This window comes from Silene latifolia, chromosome 4 (assembly GCF_048544455.1).
Source record: "Silene latifolia isolate original U9 population chromosome 4, ASM4854445v1, whole genome shotgun sequence".
Classification (NCBI taxonomy): Eukaryota; Viridiplantae; Streptophyta; class Magnoliopsida; order Caryophyllales; family Caryophyllaceae; genus Silene; species Silene latifolia.
In genome coordinates, this window is record NC_133529.1 from 89,766,608 (window position 1) to 89,785,917 (window position 19,310).

General features: G+C 37.6%; 1 protein-coding gene and 2 long non-coding RNA genes across 4 annotated transcripts; all 3 read right to left on the bottom strand.

Annotated features, from left to right (window-relative positions):
• On the bottom strand, positions 1-2,982 carry LOC141652329 (uncharacterized). Of its 2 annotated transcripts, XR_012547147.1 has the most exons (4): positions 1,781-1,886; positions 1,624-1,699; positions 219-317; positions 1-84 (listed from the first exon to the last, which is right to left on the bottom strand). It is a non-coding gene; the product is annotated as an uncharacterized LOC141652329 (long non-coding RNA). The 2 variants fall into 2 exon arrangements; XR_012547148.1 differs by lacking the exons at positions 1,624-1,699; positions 1,781-1,886 and adding an exon at positions 2,909-2,982.
• A 1,067-nt stretch (positions 2,983-4,049) lies between these two features.
• On the bottom strand, positions 4,050-7,775 carry LOC141651743 (uncharacterized). The gene is made up of 5 exons (XM_074459442.1): positions 7,557-7,775; positions 6,257-6,496; positions 5,056-5,265; positions 4,541-4,633; positions 4,050-4,220 (listed from the first exon to the last, which is right to left on the bottom strand). Exons 1-5 carry the CDS (start codon positions 7,773-7,775, stop codon positions 4,050-4,052), a joined length of 933 nt encoding a protein of 310 aa, XP_074315543.1.
• A 9,981-nt stretch (positions 7,776-17,756) lies between these two features.
• On the bottom strand, positions 17,757-18,266 carry LOC141652330 (uncharacterized). Its single transcript, XR_012547149.1, has 3 exons — positions 18,173-18,266; positions 17,966-18,050; positions 17,757-17,846 (listed from the first exon to the last, which is right to left on the bottom strand). It is a non-coding gene; the product is annotated as an uncharacterized LOC141652330 (long non-coding RNA).
• Positions 18,267-19,310: the final 1,044 nt, after the last annotated feature.

The window sequence follows — 19,310 nt, forward strand, 5'->3', positions numbered from 1 at the left end:
AAAATTGAGGGTGAATTCAGCCCAAATATTCCGCACCTCGTCGATTTGCTCAACCGTATATGTCTTTGGGGCGTTAAGCATGAACTATATAAATAGGACATCCAAAAATTTAGTTAATACGCTATATATATGACGTGTAAAGTAAAGCAATTAATAAGATGGAGATTATAATAAGCAAAGCGATGAAAATAATTGAAATGAAGAAAAAAAATACATACATTTGGGGTAATATTAATATATCTTCCTTTGATTAGCTCCAACATATATCGACAAATATAATACCCGCATAATACGCTCCCATCAGGCTGGCGAGGACACTAAAACAAAAACCAAACCCATATACATATGTTATATCTACTCCGACCAAAAACAGGCCAAAATAAAGCCTGATGCAAAAACTGACGAGAATGCAAATGCGATCGGGCCAAAAAAACAAACAAAGTCTTTGCACAAAAGCGACGAGAATGCAAAAATACCGATCAGCCTAAAAAACAAACAAAGTCTTTGCACAAAAACATGCCAAAATTCCCGACTGATGCAAAATCGAAAGAAAACAAGGCCAAAATAAAGCCTCGATGCAAAAAGTGACGAGAATGCAAAACTAAATGCTACATGTAGAGCTACATGTAGAGCTACTTTCAAAATGGATTGTGTAGTTGTATATGTACTAGGTACTCCATATTCAAGGAAATAAAAGAATTACTCCAAGAGACCCCCAATCAGTCAATGGTGTAGAATAGGTTATTCATACAAATCTGATGGCATATTAGTAGATATAATAGAAAGGACAATGTTCCATGAAACATGTGAATCAAGCAATGACAACACAAACAAGTCGTCCCTTCACAATGCCACAATTAATAGAACATATATCTGGGATGGTAAAACTTAGATGCCAAACAATTTTTTCAACTCTACAACTCTTTCAAACTAGTATAAAATAGAAATTATCAAAGTATCATTCTAACATCAAAATTCGGTGTTGGTTGCGGTCCTAACACTTTCTCTATCCGATTGAAAATGAAATCAAGGTTTCAGTCTACTAGCTCAGATATAATTCACATCATTAGACGGATCTGTTTGTCTTTAGAAATTTTGAACTGGGAATTTGAAATAGTACAAGTTGCTAATTAATTACTAATTACATAACACAACTACAAGTTCTAGTATAGAGTTCAGCCATTTCAAACTAGTTCCACTTGTACTTTATTATCTTTGCAATATTAAGGAAGCATTACAACATCCACATGATGAGTCTAACTATTAAAATATAGGGTGAATTAAACAGATTAACAACATTATTCTGTCATTCCTGTGCCTCAATGATTACCACTTATAGCGCTTACCCCGGCCTGTTAGAGTGAGAACTCACATTCTACATCAGCGGATAATTAGAGGAGATTTGCCATGCTCACAAGTGTCCATGCCAATTACATTAGTATTGGACCTTTTGGGTAAGTGCCTAAAACAAAACTATAAGGTCTCCGCCCAAAACAGACACTTTCATTCTAATGTCGAATTATGGTCTTGGTCATGGTCATGGTCGAGAACACTTCCTCTATAAAAGATATACTAATGATATTTATTTTTTCCTAATAAATATTGACAATATAAAAGATATACCTTAATTATTCTCCAAGTAACTGGTTTTGCCTCGAGCCTTGCTAGTGGATCGATAGAGTTTCTTTTCTCGAAGGCTCTATATGTGATTTAACTAAAATAAGTCGTCATGTCAAACATAAGTCAAATCACGCACTAACATGTAATATACATGATTTACCTATTAATTATTTCCATGATAAACTTTCGAGGCTCCGTATACCCAGCAGGATCACACCAATACACAATACTTTCAGATGGATTAATTGCAGCCAACATCCAATGATCACTTTGATTAAAAAAAGAGGACAATGAGAAAATTTCACGTAAATAGCCAGGAATAAATAAATAGAAGTTCGAAAATGGAAAGCTTTATGTATACCTTTCGTGATAAGCCGCAAATATCGTTTTCGACCCCACACACTGCGTACATGTCATAGCTCTAGCTATATTATCTGATCGTAAATCATCAGTTACGGATGCAAATTTAGACAACGTCTCCGGGAACAAGAATCCGTAGAAACTAGTAGACTTCATAGTATCACTAAGATCACTCAAATACCTACAACAAGAATCCAATGACCATTTGGGATTAATGCTCTATTACTGTTGTTTAAAACACAAAATGTAGATGCATAAACTGTTTATTTGGCTCCTCTGATAGGATCTGCTGTGGCTCAAAACCATCACCAAATTGCCTATTTTACTGAAAGGAGTGGTCACTGCCAAGGATGGTAAGTGCCACATAGCGTAACTCTAACTAATGAAGTAGCTTTTGTAATCTGTATATATGACATTTCCTATATCCATCTGTGCTTATCTACGACACGATTAGCGGTCCAATCGGGTGTTGCGGGAATCATTGTGTCCAACCATGGAGCCGACAACTTGATTATGTCCCAAAGAACTATAATGGCTCGGAAGAGGTAATTCGATTATCATGAAATAATTTCAGTTCCACTATCTCCCATTTATATACTCCACAAGAGCCTGATTTGGACTGCGGGTTATTCCTGTAGCTTCATTTAAAAGACGTGACAGTGTGGCGCTATCAAATGCCTTTTATGTAATTTACAGGTTGTGGAAGCTGTCGAAGGGAGAATATCTGTTTTCTTGGATGGTGGTGTTGTACATGTACTTATATTCATAGTACCCCTTTCGAGAATGCGGTTAGATGATCCGAGGTGTTGTACATGTACTTAGACAACTCATTCCATTCCTTTCTTACTCTCAAACGTTCAACAAACAAAATAACGGCTGGCTTCCTACGGATAAAAATAGACAGAACATGGTCATTAAGAAAGCTTACCTCATAAAAATAGCAATGTGAGAGGCACCTATCTCGCCTTCGTTACACCAATGAATAAGCTCCTCGTAAGAAATCGGAGAAGTGTAGTCATCAAGGTGTAATACATGGTCATCAATCGAAACGTTAATCAGTGATCCGCTCGCCTTCAATACGCGAGCCTCGAGAAGTAAAGAATTCATCAGCGGGGTTCTCAACTTTTGCTTAAACTCACTACTAACTTCTACACCCAGAATAGTCGGGACAAGAGGTGGTGCAGACCTTTGATGATTCTTCTTGTTCTTCTTCATTACGATTTCCATCTTTATTATTTTTTCACAAAATAGTTAATATTTATATTAACTTATTATAAGATAATACTTCTAATTTTAAAAAAAACTACAAAATTACCTTACTAGGATTTGTGAATATGATTCGAGGCCCCTTTGAACATATGAGTCCTTCGCATCAATCAATACTATCAAATCATCCCCAACAGGCATGTGCAACGTATCATTTTCCGATCCAGATTGTACTTTCTTAACTTCTACTTTCTTATAACCATTAAGTAGTGATCTACCGTGAACAGTTATGAATTCCGCCTTTTTTTCCATATACATCAAGCCTGATGCCACTATCTTATTCGGATTTCCGGGTAATGATAAATCACAGTCTCTCCACCCCTTGAAATATTAGTAAAATCAGAACTTCAAACTCATTAGTCACGCAAATATATTAATAAGTTTCCTTAAAATCTTAGTGATAAATCAAAAGATGATACCTCCTTCTCTTGGCTAGGTGGCTCTTCATGTGGTATCTCTTTACGGTGTGGCTCCGGATGGGATTGCTCCTCACTCTCTTGTATTGAGATACTATGAGAACCATCCATAGATGGACAAGCTTTCGATCCTTGAGTACTCATAGAAATTCCTTTCAGGAAGCATTCTAATAATTCTTGACTTGGCTTCTCACCACTTTGCCAAAAATGCACCATCATACTTTGCATATTTGATACTTGTGTTTGCAAAGTATTTATCTGCATGTAAGACAAAAATTCAACAAATTGGTTATGCTTAAAGTAAAATAATTTTCAAATAATAAATATTTTGAGACGGTCTTATTCTATGTTTACATAATAAATTACCGTCTCTTTGAGACGCTCTACTTACGGCGGCGGCTTTTTAGGAGCCTTCCCAAAATACTCGATTATGCATATGCCATCAGGAACCCCTCGCACACGGCCACCATGTTCAGGTTTGCCGATTGCCTTAGCTAGTATATCTTCACGTCCCTTAGGCTTAAATGTACCTGCCTCCACCTCTTTTTCTAGTTCTTTCTACACCCATTCATGATATTATATTATTTAAATACATATATAGTTGTGTCAATTCCTAGAAATTAATAATTTTTGTTTTAAAAATTGAAGAACTTACAATTTTCGTAGCCACTTCCTTATAATATTCGGTCAGGTCTCCGTTATTAGGCGTGTGACCCTTTAGTCAAGTTAAGTGCCGGTCAACTTCCTCCAATATCACTCCATTTTTGGCAAAGTCTTTTTTCTACAAAAAAAAAAATTAAGAATGTCAAGAGTATAGTAAAACCTCCAGATTTAAATAAATATAAATTATAAAGGTATGTCTAGGTGTATGTACTTACGATTTTAACTTCAATCCCACGGTAACCTGCTCGAGAGCCAACGAACCTTGTCCTATTCATACACGCATTCTTCTTGTTGTTTGCACTTATTTCCTTACATTTTACAACATATAAAGTAGTTAGAATAATTATATATAGTAAGCGGAAAGGCAAAGATCGAGAAAAGCACCGTGTTCTTTAGAAACAAACAAGCGAGTTCATTGCAATTACAAGAAAAGATGAAATTTGGACAAAAGCAAAGATACTGAAAACGGTGTGTGGTGTTGGAGAAAGTTAATTGACCTGCTCATACACTCCTTCAACGAACAAAATTGTATTTAGCCGGTCTTTGGTCCTGACCGGGTTTTACCAGATCACCGGTATGCAACATACCGGGGACACAAAACAGATAATCAAAACCAAAGACTGCTTTGGGTAAGCTACAAAGATCGATCTGGACCGAACTTCACAGATCGATCCGGCTAGCGATCGAGTGCCTAGTGTTAAACAGTTCAAACATAATAAGTGAATATTACCTTAAATGCCTGAGTAGTGTGAGATGCCACAAACACATTCCAATCCTCAGGTGTTATTGAGTCATACTTTTTTGTTGGTGGTGTCCTCGTATTGCGCTTTGTCTCGTCGTATAGCCACTTACGGACTAAGGTGCATTTCCACTTTCTCCATAAATTCCCAGCCTTTATGAGACACCAATCATAACGGTCTGCGATAACGGTGAAAGCGCCCTACACAAATGACAAAGTTTGTCACCAGAGCCTAGTAATTTATATATCAAAAGCGCCCTACACAAAGGCTGCGGCTTGGCACAAACACAATAAGGAGAAGTTATGTGATGGCAAGTTACTACCTCTGTACAAGCTTACCATGATGAATTTGATGTCATGAAACCGAGTATGTGATGGCAAGTTACTCTATTTAAGCTAAATGAAGTAAACAAAGACACCAGCAACAAACACAATAAGGAGAAGTTATCCTTATGTTGTCTTCCGTAGGACGTGACTTATACGCAACCATACATAACAACTGTGATAATAGATTTACCTCTAATTTTGTATCACGTGTGATAACTTCCTCAACGGAGTATCGACTTTATAAACCAATTAATATCCTGTGGGTAATTCGGTACCACCAACCTCTAACAACCAGAGCATACTTCATCAGCCAAATCCATATGTGGAGTTTTTTGTATCAAGAACCGTGCTTAAGCTGTTGAACTTTGTCACATACATAACATATTTAGAAAAAAGGGCAAACAGATGAACTTAAGGACAAGAGTTGAACTCTCATTTTAATAATTTCAGCATAAAATTCAGCTGCACGCAGATGATACTCTATGTAGCAAGTCTTGTGTATCACCAGATGAAAAATTACTTAGGACAAACAAGCTGCGCTTTTTAAACAGTTGCATCTTTCTTTGCACAAAATTACTTGATTTTGCTTACCATTTCAGTATTGCATAAAACAGATTGCATGCTGTGGCTGCCCTTACTCCTTAAATCTTAATTTGTTACACTTAGAGAATGGTAGAAAAAAAGTCTGAGCTATTATATATAAACTTTTTACTAGGAGTATATCAGTCTTCAGCTAACTGTTAAAAATGATATGCGACTTTCAATTAATCCTAATGAAACTTTAAATGCTCTTGGTTTTTGACACTTACTATTTTATGCATAGAATAACCAAGTCAATTATCAGATAACCAAGACAATTACTGACCGTGATACTATCCAAAATTTCTTGCTTCGTGACATCATCCACATGGTCCCACGTTTCCACTGCGCAACTAACATGCCTCCGAGTAGTAACGCCAACCCAGCTACTAAACTTCCCAGCGTACGTTCCTGTAGGCAATCTATGCACTTTATCCCACTCTAATTCAATTGGTTTCTTCTCCTTAAGTGCTTTTGAAACTAAGGCCAACACTGTTCGACCCCTCTCCTTGGACCTTCTCTTCCTCTTCTTGCCCGAGTCATCGAGTTAGTATTACGAGTTCCTTTACACCTCGTGAGCCCATCGATCAACCTGGCCTGCATTAACAAATTACACACTCATCAAATTCTGTAAATATTATCAACATAAATAAGACGTAAATATATCAAATTATGTAAATATATCAACATAAATATATCAAAAGCACGAGACAAAGACGAGGTTAAAATAAGGGGTTGGGGGTAAAGTGGCTCAGTTATGCAGGTAGGTAGGTAGGTAGGCAGGTTGGTGTTGGTTAGATGTGTCCTTCCTTATAAGGTATGTGGTGATGAAGTCAGAGCAGGAGAAGCGCGCAGCTGTTATAAGGGCAGAAGGAGAAATTGAGGCTGCCAAGTTGATTTCAGAGGCAACTGCATCCAGCACCTCCACCTTGGTGATCTTAGTAATAGATACTTCTACTCTAGGATTTCTGCTAGAAATGTTAGAAATAATATTAGCGAGAATCATTGATGATGCGGGGAAGGCGATGCACAGGATTTTATAAAGCATAACTATAATAAACATAAATCATCATGACTTACTCATTTTTCAACAACACGAGGGCGTTTTACGGAAGGGGTGTCGGTATTAATCCATATTCCTTCGTTGTGATCATCACGCGTATATAAACTCGAACTATTGATAAAGATATACGTATCATCTAAACCTGATACATTACGATCAAAACCCTCATATACAACATCTTCATCAAAACTATCCACATCCCGCCTACTCCTTACGGATAAAACAACTGACCAATTTTTATCTTTTGGATCGGTCACATAAAACACTTGTTTGGATTGTGTGGCTAAAATGAAAGGATCTTCCTTATGTCCACTTTTATCAAGATTCACCAAAGTGAATCCTAATTCATCCTTACGGACACTGGTATTAGTTTGACACCATTTGCACCAAAAAACAGGGATATCGAAATCTGTGTAATCTAACACCCAAATCTCTTCAATAACTCCGTAATAATGCATCTTACTTAAAATTGGATTCTTATCTTTTGAACTAGAAAAGTGCATGGCTTGACTTCTACACTTACCCCACTATTTTGCATCGTACTCTTGTCATCTTGCTCACGAGTGTAAAAGGTGCACCCATTAATGGCATAACCAATATAAGAAGATGCATATGTATTTGGGCCGAAACAAAGCCTTCTTAATCTAGAAGAAATATATTCAGGATATTTTTGCAAGTCTTCTATCACTCGACCCTTGAACCATGCTCGAAATGTCTTGTTGTGCTCATTTCCGATCCACATCTCGGTTTTATTTCGATGCTTGTCCCTCAAGAAAACCATGTGTTCCTCAATGTACGGCTATACCTCATCCTCGTTATGAAGGACATATGTGTGTGCTCCATGCCACTTATCAAATGCCATATCTTGACGAACATGACCCCTAAGACCTTTGCCCTTCATCCACTCACTATGTCGATTCTTAGGGATCCCAAGTATCTCAGAATTTGATAAGTGTGTATAACAATAAGAAAGTGCTTCATCGATGATGGCACGCTCGGCAATGCACCCTTCAGGACGATATCTATTAGACGTATAATCCTTATATACTTTCATCAATCTTTCAAAAGGATATTGATACCTTAAGTAAACAGGTCCTAGATACTTGATCTCTCTTACCAAGTGTACGGTCAAATGAACCATGATTGTAAAAAATGAAGGAGGAAAGTACATTTCGAATTGACAAAGAGAAGTGACAACTAAATTTTGCAAATCCTCTAACTCTCCAGGATCAATAACTTTGTTACATATGGCATTAAAGAAAAAACAGAACTTGGTTATGGCATATCGAACCTTTGTAGTTAAAATGTTACGTATGGCCACAACTAGTAATTGTTGCATCAAAGTATGACATTCGTGAGATTTTAAACCAGTAAGCTTGAGATCTCGCATTGATACGAGGCTACTAATATTCGAAGAATATCCCTCTGGCACTTTAACACCATGCAAACATTCACAAAACTCTATTTTCTCCTTTTTTGAGAGTGTATGGGCAGCAGGAGGCAAATAAGTCCGTCCTCCCTTCTCTTGCGGGGCCAACTCGGGTTGAATTTTCATATCCACCATATCCTTCCTAGCTGCCACATTGTCTTTTGACTTATTTGGGACATTCAAAAGAGTGTTGATAATATTGTCACAAACATTCTTTTCGATATGCATAACATCCAAACAGTGTCTTATGGAGAGTTCCCGCCATTATGGGAGTCGTTCAAAAAGATGAGACATCTTCTTGTATCCCCGTGATGCTAATTTAGAACCCTTCTTCCCATATGTAATTTTAATATCTTTCACCTTTTGATATACATCATGACCGCTTAATATCTTAGGACATGGACGATGATCAGGTTTTCCATTGAAAGCTTTTTGTTGCTTGCGATACGAATGATCTTCCTCCAAAAATTTACGGTATCCTAAGAAAGCCTGCTTTCAAGAAAACCTCAAATAAGAAGAGTCAACATCTTCTGCACACAAGGGGCACGCCTCTTTCCCATGCACAGTATGTCCACAAAGATTACCGTATGCAGGAAAATCAGATATAGTGCATAATAACGTTGCTTTTAAATTGAAAAAACTATTTTGGTACGCATCAAAGACTTCTATTCCTTCATCCCATAGTGTTCTCAAATCGTCAAGAAGGGGCGCCAAGTAAACATCTATATCATTACCCGGTTCTTTGGGACCAGAAATCAATAAGGACAACATCAAATACTTCCTTTTCATGCACACATATGGAGGTAAATTGTAAATAGCTAAAAGCACAGGCCAAGTGCTATGTTGACTACTTAAATTCCCAAAAGGATTCATCCGTCAAGTAGAGAGTGCAAGTCGAAGATTTTCGGGTTCTTTCCGAATTCGGGATACTTGGAATCAATGTGTTTCCACTCTAAACCATCAGCAGGGTGTCTCAACTTGCCATCATTAACTTTTGCATTTTTATGCCATGTCAACAACTTTGCATCTTCCTTATTCGCAAAGAGTCGTCGCAACCTGGTATTATCGGAAAATACCACAAAACTTTTTTGGGATCCCCTCCTTCTTTTATATCGCCATTCATTACAAACTGGACAATGAGTGAAACTCTCATATTCCTTGCGATATAATATACAATCATTAGGACATGCATGAATCTTCACATATTTCATACCAATTCCTCTAAGTATCTTCTTGGCTGCATATGTACGATTAGGAAGAACATTATCTTCTGGAAGCATGTCCTTCAATAATTCGAGGAGGTGGGTAAAACTTTTATCACTCCACCCATTTGTTGCTTTCAAATTATATAGCTTAACAACGGCTGACAATTTTGTATAATTCTTACAACTCTTATACAAAGGCATTTCAGCGTCTTTTAGCTTCTCTAATACAATGCTTGTGATGTCATCTAAATTAGTAACATCGGGTTCTTCATCTTCACCTAGAATGTCATCTATATCAGCGGGATCATGATCTACGTAAGGGTTATCTTCTTCAAGACCGTCCTCAATTAACCGATCTCGTAATATTTTTTCTAATTCATCATCATCAAACTCGTCAGCGGACACAGAATTCATATCACAAGAATTCATATCCCAGTCCGAATCTTCCGGTGAGTCGATACCTTTTTCTATAGGAAGACTTCCCCCTCAATACGAGTCTCTCCCATATTTTCCTCCATTCTCTGTACCACTCTAGACTCCCCATGAAACCTCCAAAGTTTATACTTTGAATTAAATTTATGCTTTTCTAAATGGATTTTAACATCCGAGAAGCTCATATATTTGATATTCAGACACATTTCACAAGGGCATGGCATATTAGACTTGTCTTTCACATTCTTTCTAACGAATTCATAAAATTGGCTAAACCTAAAGGCATCATATTTAGGATCACCTCTTTTCCCATCCATCATCCACGTACGATCCATATTGGTCTATATAATAGAAAAAAGCAACTAATATTACAAATATATTTAATTTGACACTATATATGGGATATGGGCACTTGCTTTAAAAAGCGATAGAACGACTCTTTTGGAGCATGAAGATAGACAAACAGAAGGTGAAGTGCAATGAAAGAGACCGACAACAGAATAGAAGTAAAATTAAGCAAAAGAGTTATGACCTGATATATCATTATTTAATACAGTATGTGTTCTTGTCCCATCACCTGGAAAGGGAAGGGTGTACTACCATAGTACCATTCTTATTTGTGTAAATTATCAAAAACTACCTTTTATATACAACTTTTTAAAATTTACTCCCTTTTAAATTTTTTTAAAAAAATTACTACCTTTAAACGCACTTTTTTTAAAAATTGCTACCAAACTTCTATTTTTGTGTTTTTGTGACGAAAATGCCCCTAATCTTTCTAATTGGGCAGAATTGGGTCATTTTGTTTGCTTCATATCTAGAGTTTTACATGGACAAAAATTATGTTCTTTATACAGATAGAATCTTGAAGAAGTCTACTTTCCAATGACGTTGGAATCAATAAGTTTTACCGTGTGAATTTTGCCCAACAAGCCTTCAAAGACTGATACGATTTTATGACAGATTTGCGTCTTTCCACGAGAATTGCGATTCCCGACAAACTACAAATCACCCAGAAGTCTACCTTACCAATTCGGAAACTAGACTCAAAGGGCTACAACCATGTGAAAGGGCGTTTACGTTAAATCAAAATAACACCATGGAAATGGCTCCTCAATATCAGACACGAATCTGGAAAAACAGGGAATTTCAGTCTTAAAATCGTATCAGTCTTTGAAGGCTTGTTGGGCAAAATTCACACGGTAAAACTTATTGATTCCAACGCCATTGGAAAGTAGACTTCTTCAAGATTCTATCCGTATAAAGAACGTAATTTTTGTCTATGTAAAACTCCAGATATGAAGCAAACAAAATGACCCAATTCTGCCCAATTGTCGCTAAGAATAGTCTTGTTTTATTGTCGCTAACAATATTTATAGTTGTAAACAATAATGAATAATAAAGAACAAATTGTCCTAGTAGTTTTATAATAGTCATCTAAAATAATCAAGAAATATTTTCCCCTGATATTTCTTGATTCTTGAATGGACCTCAAATGTCAACACATAACAATTGTTACCCAAAAAAAAAAATGTCAATACAAAAACACTGAAAACAACTAGAAGTTCTATTAGACTTAGCCTTTGTTCTTTTAAACTTAATTTTGTTGAACTTTTCGGAACCGAAATTTTTTGTTGTTGTAATGTGAGTAAATATTATTAAGATCATCAACAAAATAATGTCTAATTACATCAAAAAGTTCACCAAGGACAAGATAAAAGAGCTACATCATATCTCTAGCTTACTCAACCAACAATCAGTGTTCCTATTAATAGGATACTTGATCATTTGTCTAGCTCGATTTGGTACTGCTTTGCTTTATATAATACGGAATTAGTTCAGGTCTCCTAATCACCAGGTTACATCTACTATTATTTCTTTCTCTCCAAATGTAATAGTAGTAAGCCATCATGATCATCATAATCCTTTTCCTCTGAATAATGTAATAGTAGTAAGCCATCATGATCATCATTATTTGCCTAAGTTCTTAACTAGCTCAATGATTCTATTACTATAGCAGCAATTGTAGAAGATGTAGTTCTGATTTTCAGGCAGTAAGCCACAACGACAGTAACTGTCATCATCACAACAGCCAATTTGCATCAGTTTGCTACTTTGCTCCTCACATTCACCCATTTGAGGCCTTTTTCACTTGAAATATTGTTCTTTATTATTCATTATTTGTTATTTGTTTTGTTCGAGTTCGTGTAAAAGCGCACTCAACAGACAATCAAAAACCGGACTAATAGGTCCAACCCGCCCTGGCATCATTAAACCAGGAGAGTGCAAGATAGGAATTATGCCTGGCTACATCCATAAACCGGGTCGTATTGGAATTGTTTCTCGATCTGGCACATTGACATATGAAGCGGTGAGAACACGTCATTCTTTTATATGATTATAGGATCACCTTTTGACAGCAGTATCTCATGAGTCAAGCTTGTGAAAGAAGTATCTCATGAGTCCAACTTGTGAAAGCAGTAGCAGCTCAATTGTGCCTTCTCTGAATGCGCTGTCATTTTTTTTCACCGGAGGTAATACTCATAGAACTAAACTTAAATTTCCTTTATTTAATGGTGATGATGTAGAGAGTTGGTTATTTAAGTGTGAACAATTTTTCTCTGTGGAAACTGTGGATAATATGGGTGCTCTTTTCTGAATTTCTCCCTTTCTCTGTCTGACTTAGGCCTAACTCCCTTGTAGATGTATCACACTGACTATCCTTACTCGAGAAATTTGAATTCAGCAAAGCAAAATAAAAGTTAACCAATTTTTCACATTATTTGTATCGATCAAACAAAAAATTCCAACTCTTATCAGAACTAAACCCGTAATTACTAAACCCTAGCATCACCAAATACTAAACCCTAACATCCGCATACATTAAAGTATACAATCAACAACAATGATGAAAGACGAGCAGCAAGGATCAATGAAATAAACAGATAATATAATCTAAGATTGTAGTATTAAAGCTAACATTAAAAATAATGAAAAACGATCTTACCAAAGAAAGAACGATCAACGGCGATGAAACACAAGTGACCAACGACAATAAGGCGGTGGCGAGTACGAAGCAAGCATCGACAAGAAGGGGCAACTGATAATTTGATTGAAATTAAAACTTGCGATGGTGATAATAAAACTGTGCGAAGGAAACAATTTGGGCGCAGTACGTAGAAGTGTAAACGCCAAGTTTTCATTTGATTGAATTAATTAGAAATTTATGAAGGAGAACAGTTGGGAACGGAGCCGTTCTCTATGACAGATGAAGGAGAACGGTGCAGAGGATGAAGCGGTCTGAATGAAATTTCTAGTTTGTATGAAAACGGTTGGTCAAAGCAACCCGTTCTCTTTGTTTATCTACAAGAACGGTTCGACCCAATAACCATTCTATTTAGAATTCATAATTGCCCGCCTAACATAAAAAAAAAAGAGAACAGTTCCGTTACCAACCGTTCTCTAAGTGGCGTTCTCGTAGCCTTAAATTGTAGTAGTGTATATGAACTTGGGGGCTTCCATAGCATAAATGTCATAGAAAGTGAATTGGCACCCTTTGAATCCTACCCGAAGGAACACCTTCGCACCCTACAAAGAAGGCAACTTACAAAGAATACCACTTGGACTAGGATACAAACCCACTAAAGAGGAAGTTCTTGAGATGCTCGCTCAAGTTCAAAACCGTAAGAATGTGGGAATCCAAATGCGACCATACCTCCCTACCCTAAATGGATACTTCGTTAGGGAAGGAAGTCAAGATATCTTTCACGGATTTCCCGATGACGTAGCCAGAATCGAGATCTTTCACGATTGCTACTTCATTCCTCCAGAAACGGTTCCTACCGTCAAGACTCGTCAAGCACCTTGCTTAGACGAACAAGATGTTAGTCTACTATTTGGAGAAGATCGATTTGTTAGAGCCGCGCAGGATGAGATCATTACCATGATACTTCAAGACGATCACTTCAACCCTACCGCGTTAATCACAGAAACCAACACAAATCAACAGAAAGGATGGAGAAAGTCGATCACGTGGACAAACAATCAAGGAAGACTCTTCAAGCTCACCACTGGAGAAGGAGAGATGTTCAAAGGAGAACCAAAAGACGATGAATTCGAGTCAGAGTCAGAGTCGGAGTCAGAGTCGGAGTCTGGAGAAGTTCCTAGAGAGTCTCCTCCTGTCGTCATTCCCACTCCCCTTGTTTCTCCTAGCTTAGTATCAAGTAGTAACAGTAGTTCGGGAAATCTCCCAACAGCTGTCCCTTTACCGCCACTGACTACAGATCAGATGGCCTCTTTGTTTCAACTTTTCTCAAACTTTAATATGAATAAATCAGGTTCTGCTTACTCTTCGTGTTATTTTGAATGCAATTCTGTTTACGATGATACTGAGGATGACCCAGACCCAGACTCGATCGAGATACCTCCCTACATAGCCAAAGAAATACTACAAGAGGGGGAAGGGGGATTAGTAATAGAAAACACTGAACCCATCAACGTAGGAACCGAACTAGAACCCCAAGAACTTAGGATAGGGACGACCTTGAGCCCTACCGAAAGGGCCAGTTTCATAGACCTCCCACACGAGTTCAAAGACGCTTTTGCTTGGTCCAACAAAGACATGCCAGGGATCGACATGGACATCGCAGAGCATAGCATCCCAATCAAACCGGGTTTCAAACCCGTGAAACAGAAGCTTCGTCGAATGAGGACAGAATGGGCTCTCAAGATCAAAGAAGAAGTCGATATACAGTTCAAAGCCGGGTTCATCAAAGTTTCCGAGTACTCAGACTGGGTAGCTAACATAGTACCCGTACCCAAAAAGGATGGGAGAATCCGTGTTTGTGTTGACTTTAGAGACTTAAACAAAGCGAGTCCTAAGGACGACTTTCCTCTACCACATATTGACATATTAGTGGATAATACGGCGGATCACGCGTTACTATCCTTCATGGATGGATACGCAGGATATAACCAGATCAAAATGGCCTTAGAGGACATGCATAAGACCGCTTTTGTCACTCAATGGGGAACCTATTGCTACACGGTTATGCCGTTTGGGTTAATCAACGCCGGAGCTACATACCAACGCACCGCAACTACGCTCTTACATGATATGATGCATAAAGAAGTTGAGGTATACGTAGATGACATGATTGTCAAGTCCAAGGAAAGAGAGGGACACATTGCGAACCTTCGCAAATTCTTCTCAAGGCTACGGAAGTTCAACATGAGGCTCAACCCTCAGAAATGCGCATTCGGAGTAACATCTGGCAAACTCCTGGGATACGTTGTTAGCCAACGAGGTATAGAAATAGACCCTTCCAAGATCAACGCCCTAATCGAAATGCTGCAACCTCAAACAGAGAAAGAATTTAGAGGATTCTTAAGCAAGGTACAATACATAAGTCGATTCATATCGAAACACACCATGATCTGCGAACCTATATTCAAGAAGTTAAAGAAAACAGATCACACCATGTGGGATGATGACTGTCAGAAGGCTTTCGACCGAATCAAGGAAATACTAGCCAAACGACCAGTGCTCATGCCACCTCAACGAGATCAACCTCTTGGTTTATATCTCACGGTAACTGAAACGGCCATGGGCGCCATGCTAGCTCAAACCGTAGGAAAAGAAGAAAAAGCTATCTACTACCTTAGTAAGAAGTTCTTGGAGTACGAGTGCAAATACACACCTCTCGAGAAGACATGCCTCGTTCTTGTGTGGGCAACAAAGAAGCTACGCCATTACATGCTTAGCTACTCCGTTAAAATATACTCCAAAATGGATCCTGTCAAATACCTCTTCGAGAAACCCGTTCTCAATGGACGCTTAGCAAGATGGACTTTGATGCTCTCAGAGTTCGATCTCAAGTATGTTCCTCCGAAAGTTATAAAAGGGCGCGCCGTGGCCAAATTCTTCGAAGAAAATCCCATTAATGATACACAAACGATAGACACCTGGTCGTTTCCGGATTAGGATATACTCCAAACCGATATAGACTCCTGGGACCTTTATTTTGATGGAGCATCGAACTTAAGAGGATTTGGAATAGGAGTGTTTCTCATTTCTCCTGAAGGCGAGCATACACCCATCTCATTGGATTATAACCAGCAGTAGGTTTAGGCATCAAGAATCTTCGAGTGCATGGGGATTCATCTTTGATCATCAACCAAATTACGGGATCTTGGAAAATCCGAAGTGAAAGCTTAGCACCTTATCAAGCCAGAATAGACCAAATTGCCCAATTCTTTGATCAAGTAACCTACCTACACCTACCTTGAGAGGAGAATCAATTTGCAGATGCTCTTGCAAAACTTGCATCTTTGATTAATATGCCGGATATCATGGTAGAAATGCCTTTATGCATCAAACGACGGTCAGAGCCAGCTTATGTGCACCAAATCACCGATGAAGAGGAAATCACAGAGGAACCTTGGTTCCAAGAGATCCTAAACTTCAAACTCAACGGCACCTATTCACCAGATATGGACAAAAGGGGACAACGTGCTATACGCTTACTAGCTTCCCAATACGTTCTCATGCAAGGAGAATTATACAAAAGAACACCTCTTGGTGTAATCTTACGCTGTCTTGATCATTCACAGGCACGAAACACTACTACAGATACAGCCTATAACAACGGGTAAAAACCGTTGTAAAATAAAAAAGCGGACGTTGTTAAAGCGGCCGTTGTAGAAGGTATTTACAACGGTTTGCTTATTTAGTGAAACCGTTGTCTAAAGTATTCACCACGGTTAAAAGCCGTTGTTGTTGGGTGTTCTCCGTTGTGGAAAGTGTTTCAAAATTTTGGAGGGAATAATATAACAACGGTTGTCGTATGTATAACCGTTGTTGTAACTTTCCCTCCAAAATTGTGAAGTCTTTTGACAACGGGTTTATGATACATACCCGTTGTTGAAATGTTTTGTAACAACGGTTCTATGTTTAATACCCGTTGTTGTAATTTTACCTCCAAAATTGTGAAGACTTTTAACAACGGTTCTTTGTTTAATACCCGTTGTTGAATATTATCTTGCGGGTATTTGTGAATGTCATTCACAACGGTGTTATTTTTATTAACCGTTGTGAAAGGTATTCACAACGGTTTTTTTTTAGTAACCGTTTTTATTACAAACTCCTAATGTTTTGAAAAAATAAATTTGTTTCATGCCATTCAAAAACCTGCATATGTCGAAAGACACCATATACCAAAGACTAAAGATAAATCACAATTTGGGTTCATCGAACTCAATAGATTCAATTCAACCACAACGGCCCAATGCATCATATATATATATACTTACAAGGAGTTGAATTTACATGAACTAATCATTCCCTAACTTCAACAAAAAATTTACTAATAAGTTGATCTAAACTTTGAGTATCATGCATTTCTAATATATTCTAAGACGTAGTTGCCCCACATGTCTCTTACCTCGTCTATATCTACACTTGAGTCTTGCTCAATCTGTTGTGGATCGGTTGATTGCATCTGCGGCAAAAAAAAAAAGAGAAGACATTATGGTATATATAGCAGCAAGCAAGACAACATTAGCAACATCATGGTATATATAGTAGCAAGCAAGACAACATTAGCTCTAATTTAAAAAAAAGTAATAAACACATGATTAAATTATTACTAACCTTTTCTGGAATAACGAGATATCTTCGCCTAATAATCTCCAACATGAACCGACAAGCGTAGTATCCACATTGTATGCTATCTGGCTGGCGAGGGGCCTATTATTACATAAAAAAAACAGACGAGAGAAGGCTCACATCAGAATCTTGAACTTTAGGTATTGTATTAGTATTAAACACAGATTTTGCACTTAATGTTATTGTATTTGAGCACGTACCCCTGTTATCGTAATAAAATCAGGGCCAACATCAGAATCTTCCGTGGGTTGATCCTGCTCGTTTGCTCTTTTCTTCTTAAAGGCCCTTTTTTTAAAAAATAAAAAAGGAGCGAGAAACTAATTTTTAGGGGCAAAAATATGAAAGAGCTTTTTCTATAAATAAAAAATGAAAATGTTATTATAAATAAATCAGTATTATAAACTTACATATTAATCAAGTGCTTAAAAGTCTCGCTTGGTTGATGATGTAAAGAGTCCAACCAGAAAACTTTATTCCTTGTCGGCATGATGGCTGCTAGCACCCAATGAGTCCTACATCAAGAGACATCGTCATTATTAATAACAAGTACATATATTAGGTATGAAAATGCAATTGTAGGGGGAAACATAATATTAATTTGTTTATTACCCTTTTTCATTATAAGCGCCAAAAATCAGCTTCTTGGTTGTCGCCAATTCTTTGAGCAATATAATCTACCCGTTGTTCGAACGAGAAATCCGGAATAAATAAAGATAAAACATAGGGGCACGGGAATCAGTATAGATCGAGATGGAATATTCTTCTCGGGATCACTCTCAATTTCAATATCCTACATTATTACGGTATTAATTCCGGTATTTAAAACACTATCTAGTAGTCGGAATATTAGACTATGAAATTATTTATTAAGAAACTTACTTCATCCAAACAAATATGTGTTGGATATCAATGCAGTCTAGGCCAGCCCATACGGCTAGAATATCCCATGATACATGTGCTTGGCGCTCGGCCCTAGAATATCCTCCTTGAGCGGAATAACTATCAATTGCTCGGTGGCTATGCGATGGCCAGCCTCCTCATGCGATCTCTTCATCGTCACCGTTCTTACTTTTTGCATGTAATCCTTCCCTTTATATTGTGTGGAGTTTAAAGTCCTAACTTTCGGTCAGGAAAGAATGAGTCTTTGATTTTGTCCCCTACACAAAATTACCATGCTTTTTATAAATACAGACAAAATATAAATAAAGGGAGCGAGGTTAATTTTTAAAAAATGGAGAAGTTAATTAAATACCTCATCAAGTTGTTGTGAAGTCGAGGTCGTTGGCATGTCTGTGGACTTAGGCTTATCCGCCAAAGCCGCCTTTTTTGTTCCCTACAAAAAAAATAACATATAAATTTAACATATAAAAACATTCAACAATTAAAAATGTAACATATATATATATAAAGGTATTTCTTCTAACCCCAACTACTTTCATTGCGCTCAGCGGCGGAGATATCTTCGCCAAGTAGATGTGAGTATCGGCCATTGGATGAAACTTCCAAGCGCATCTCCCGAGAATGGTAATGTCGTCACGAATCGGG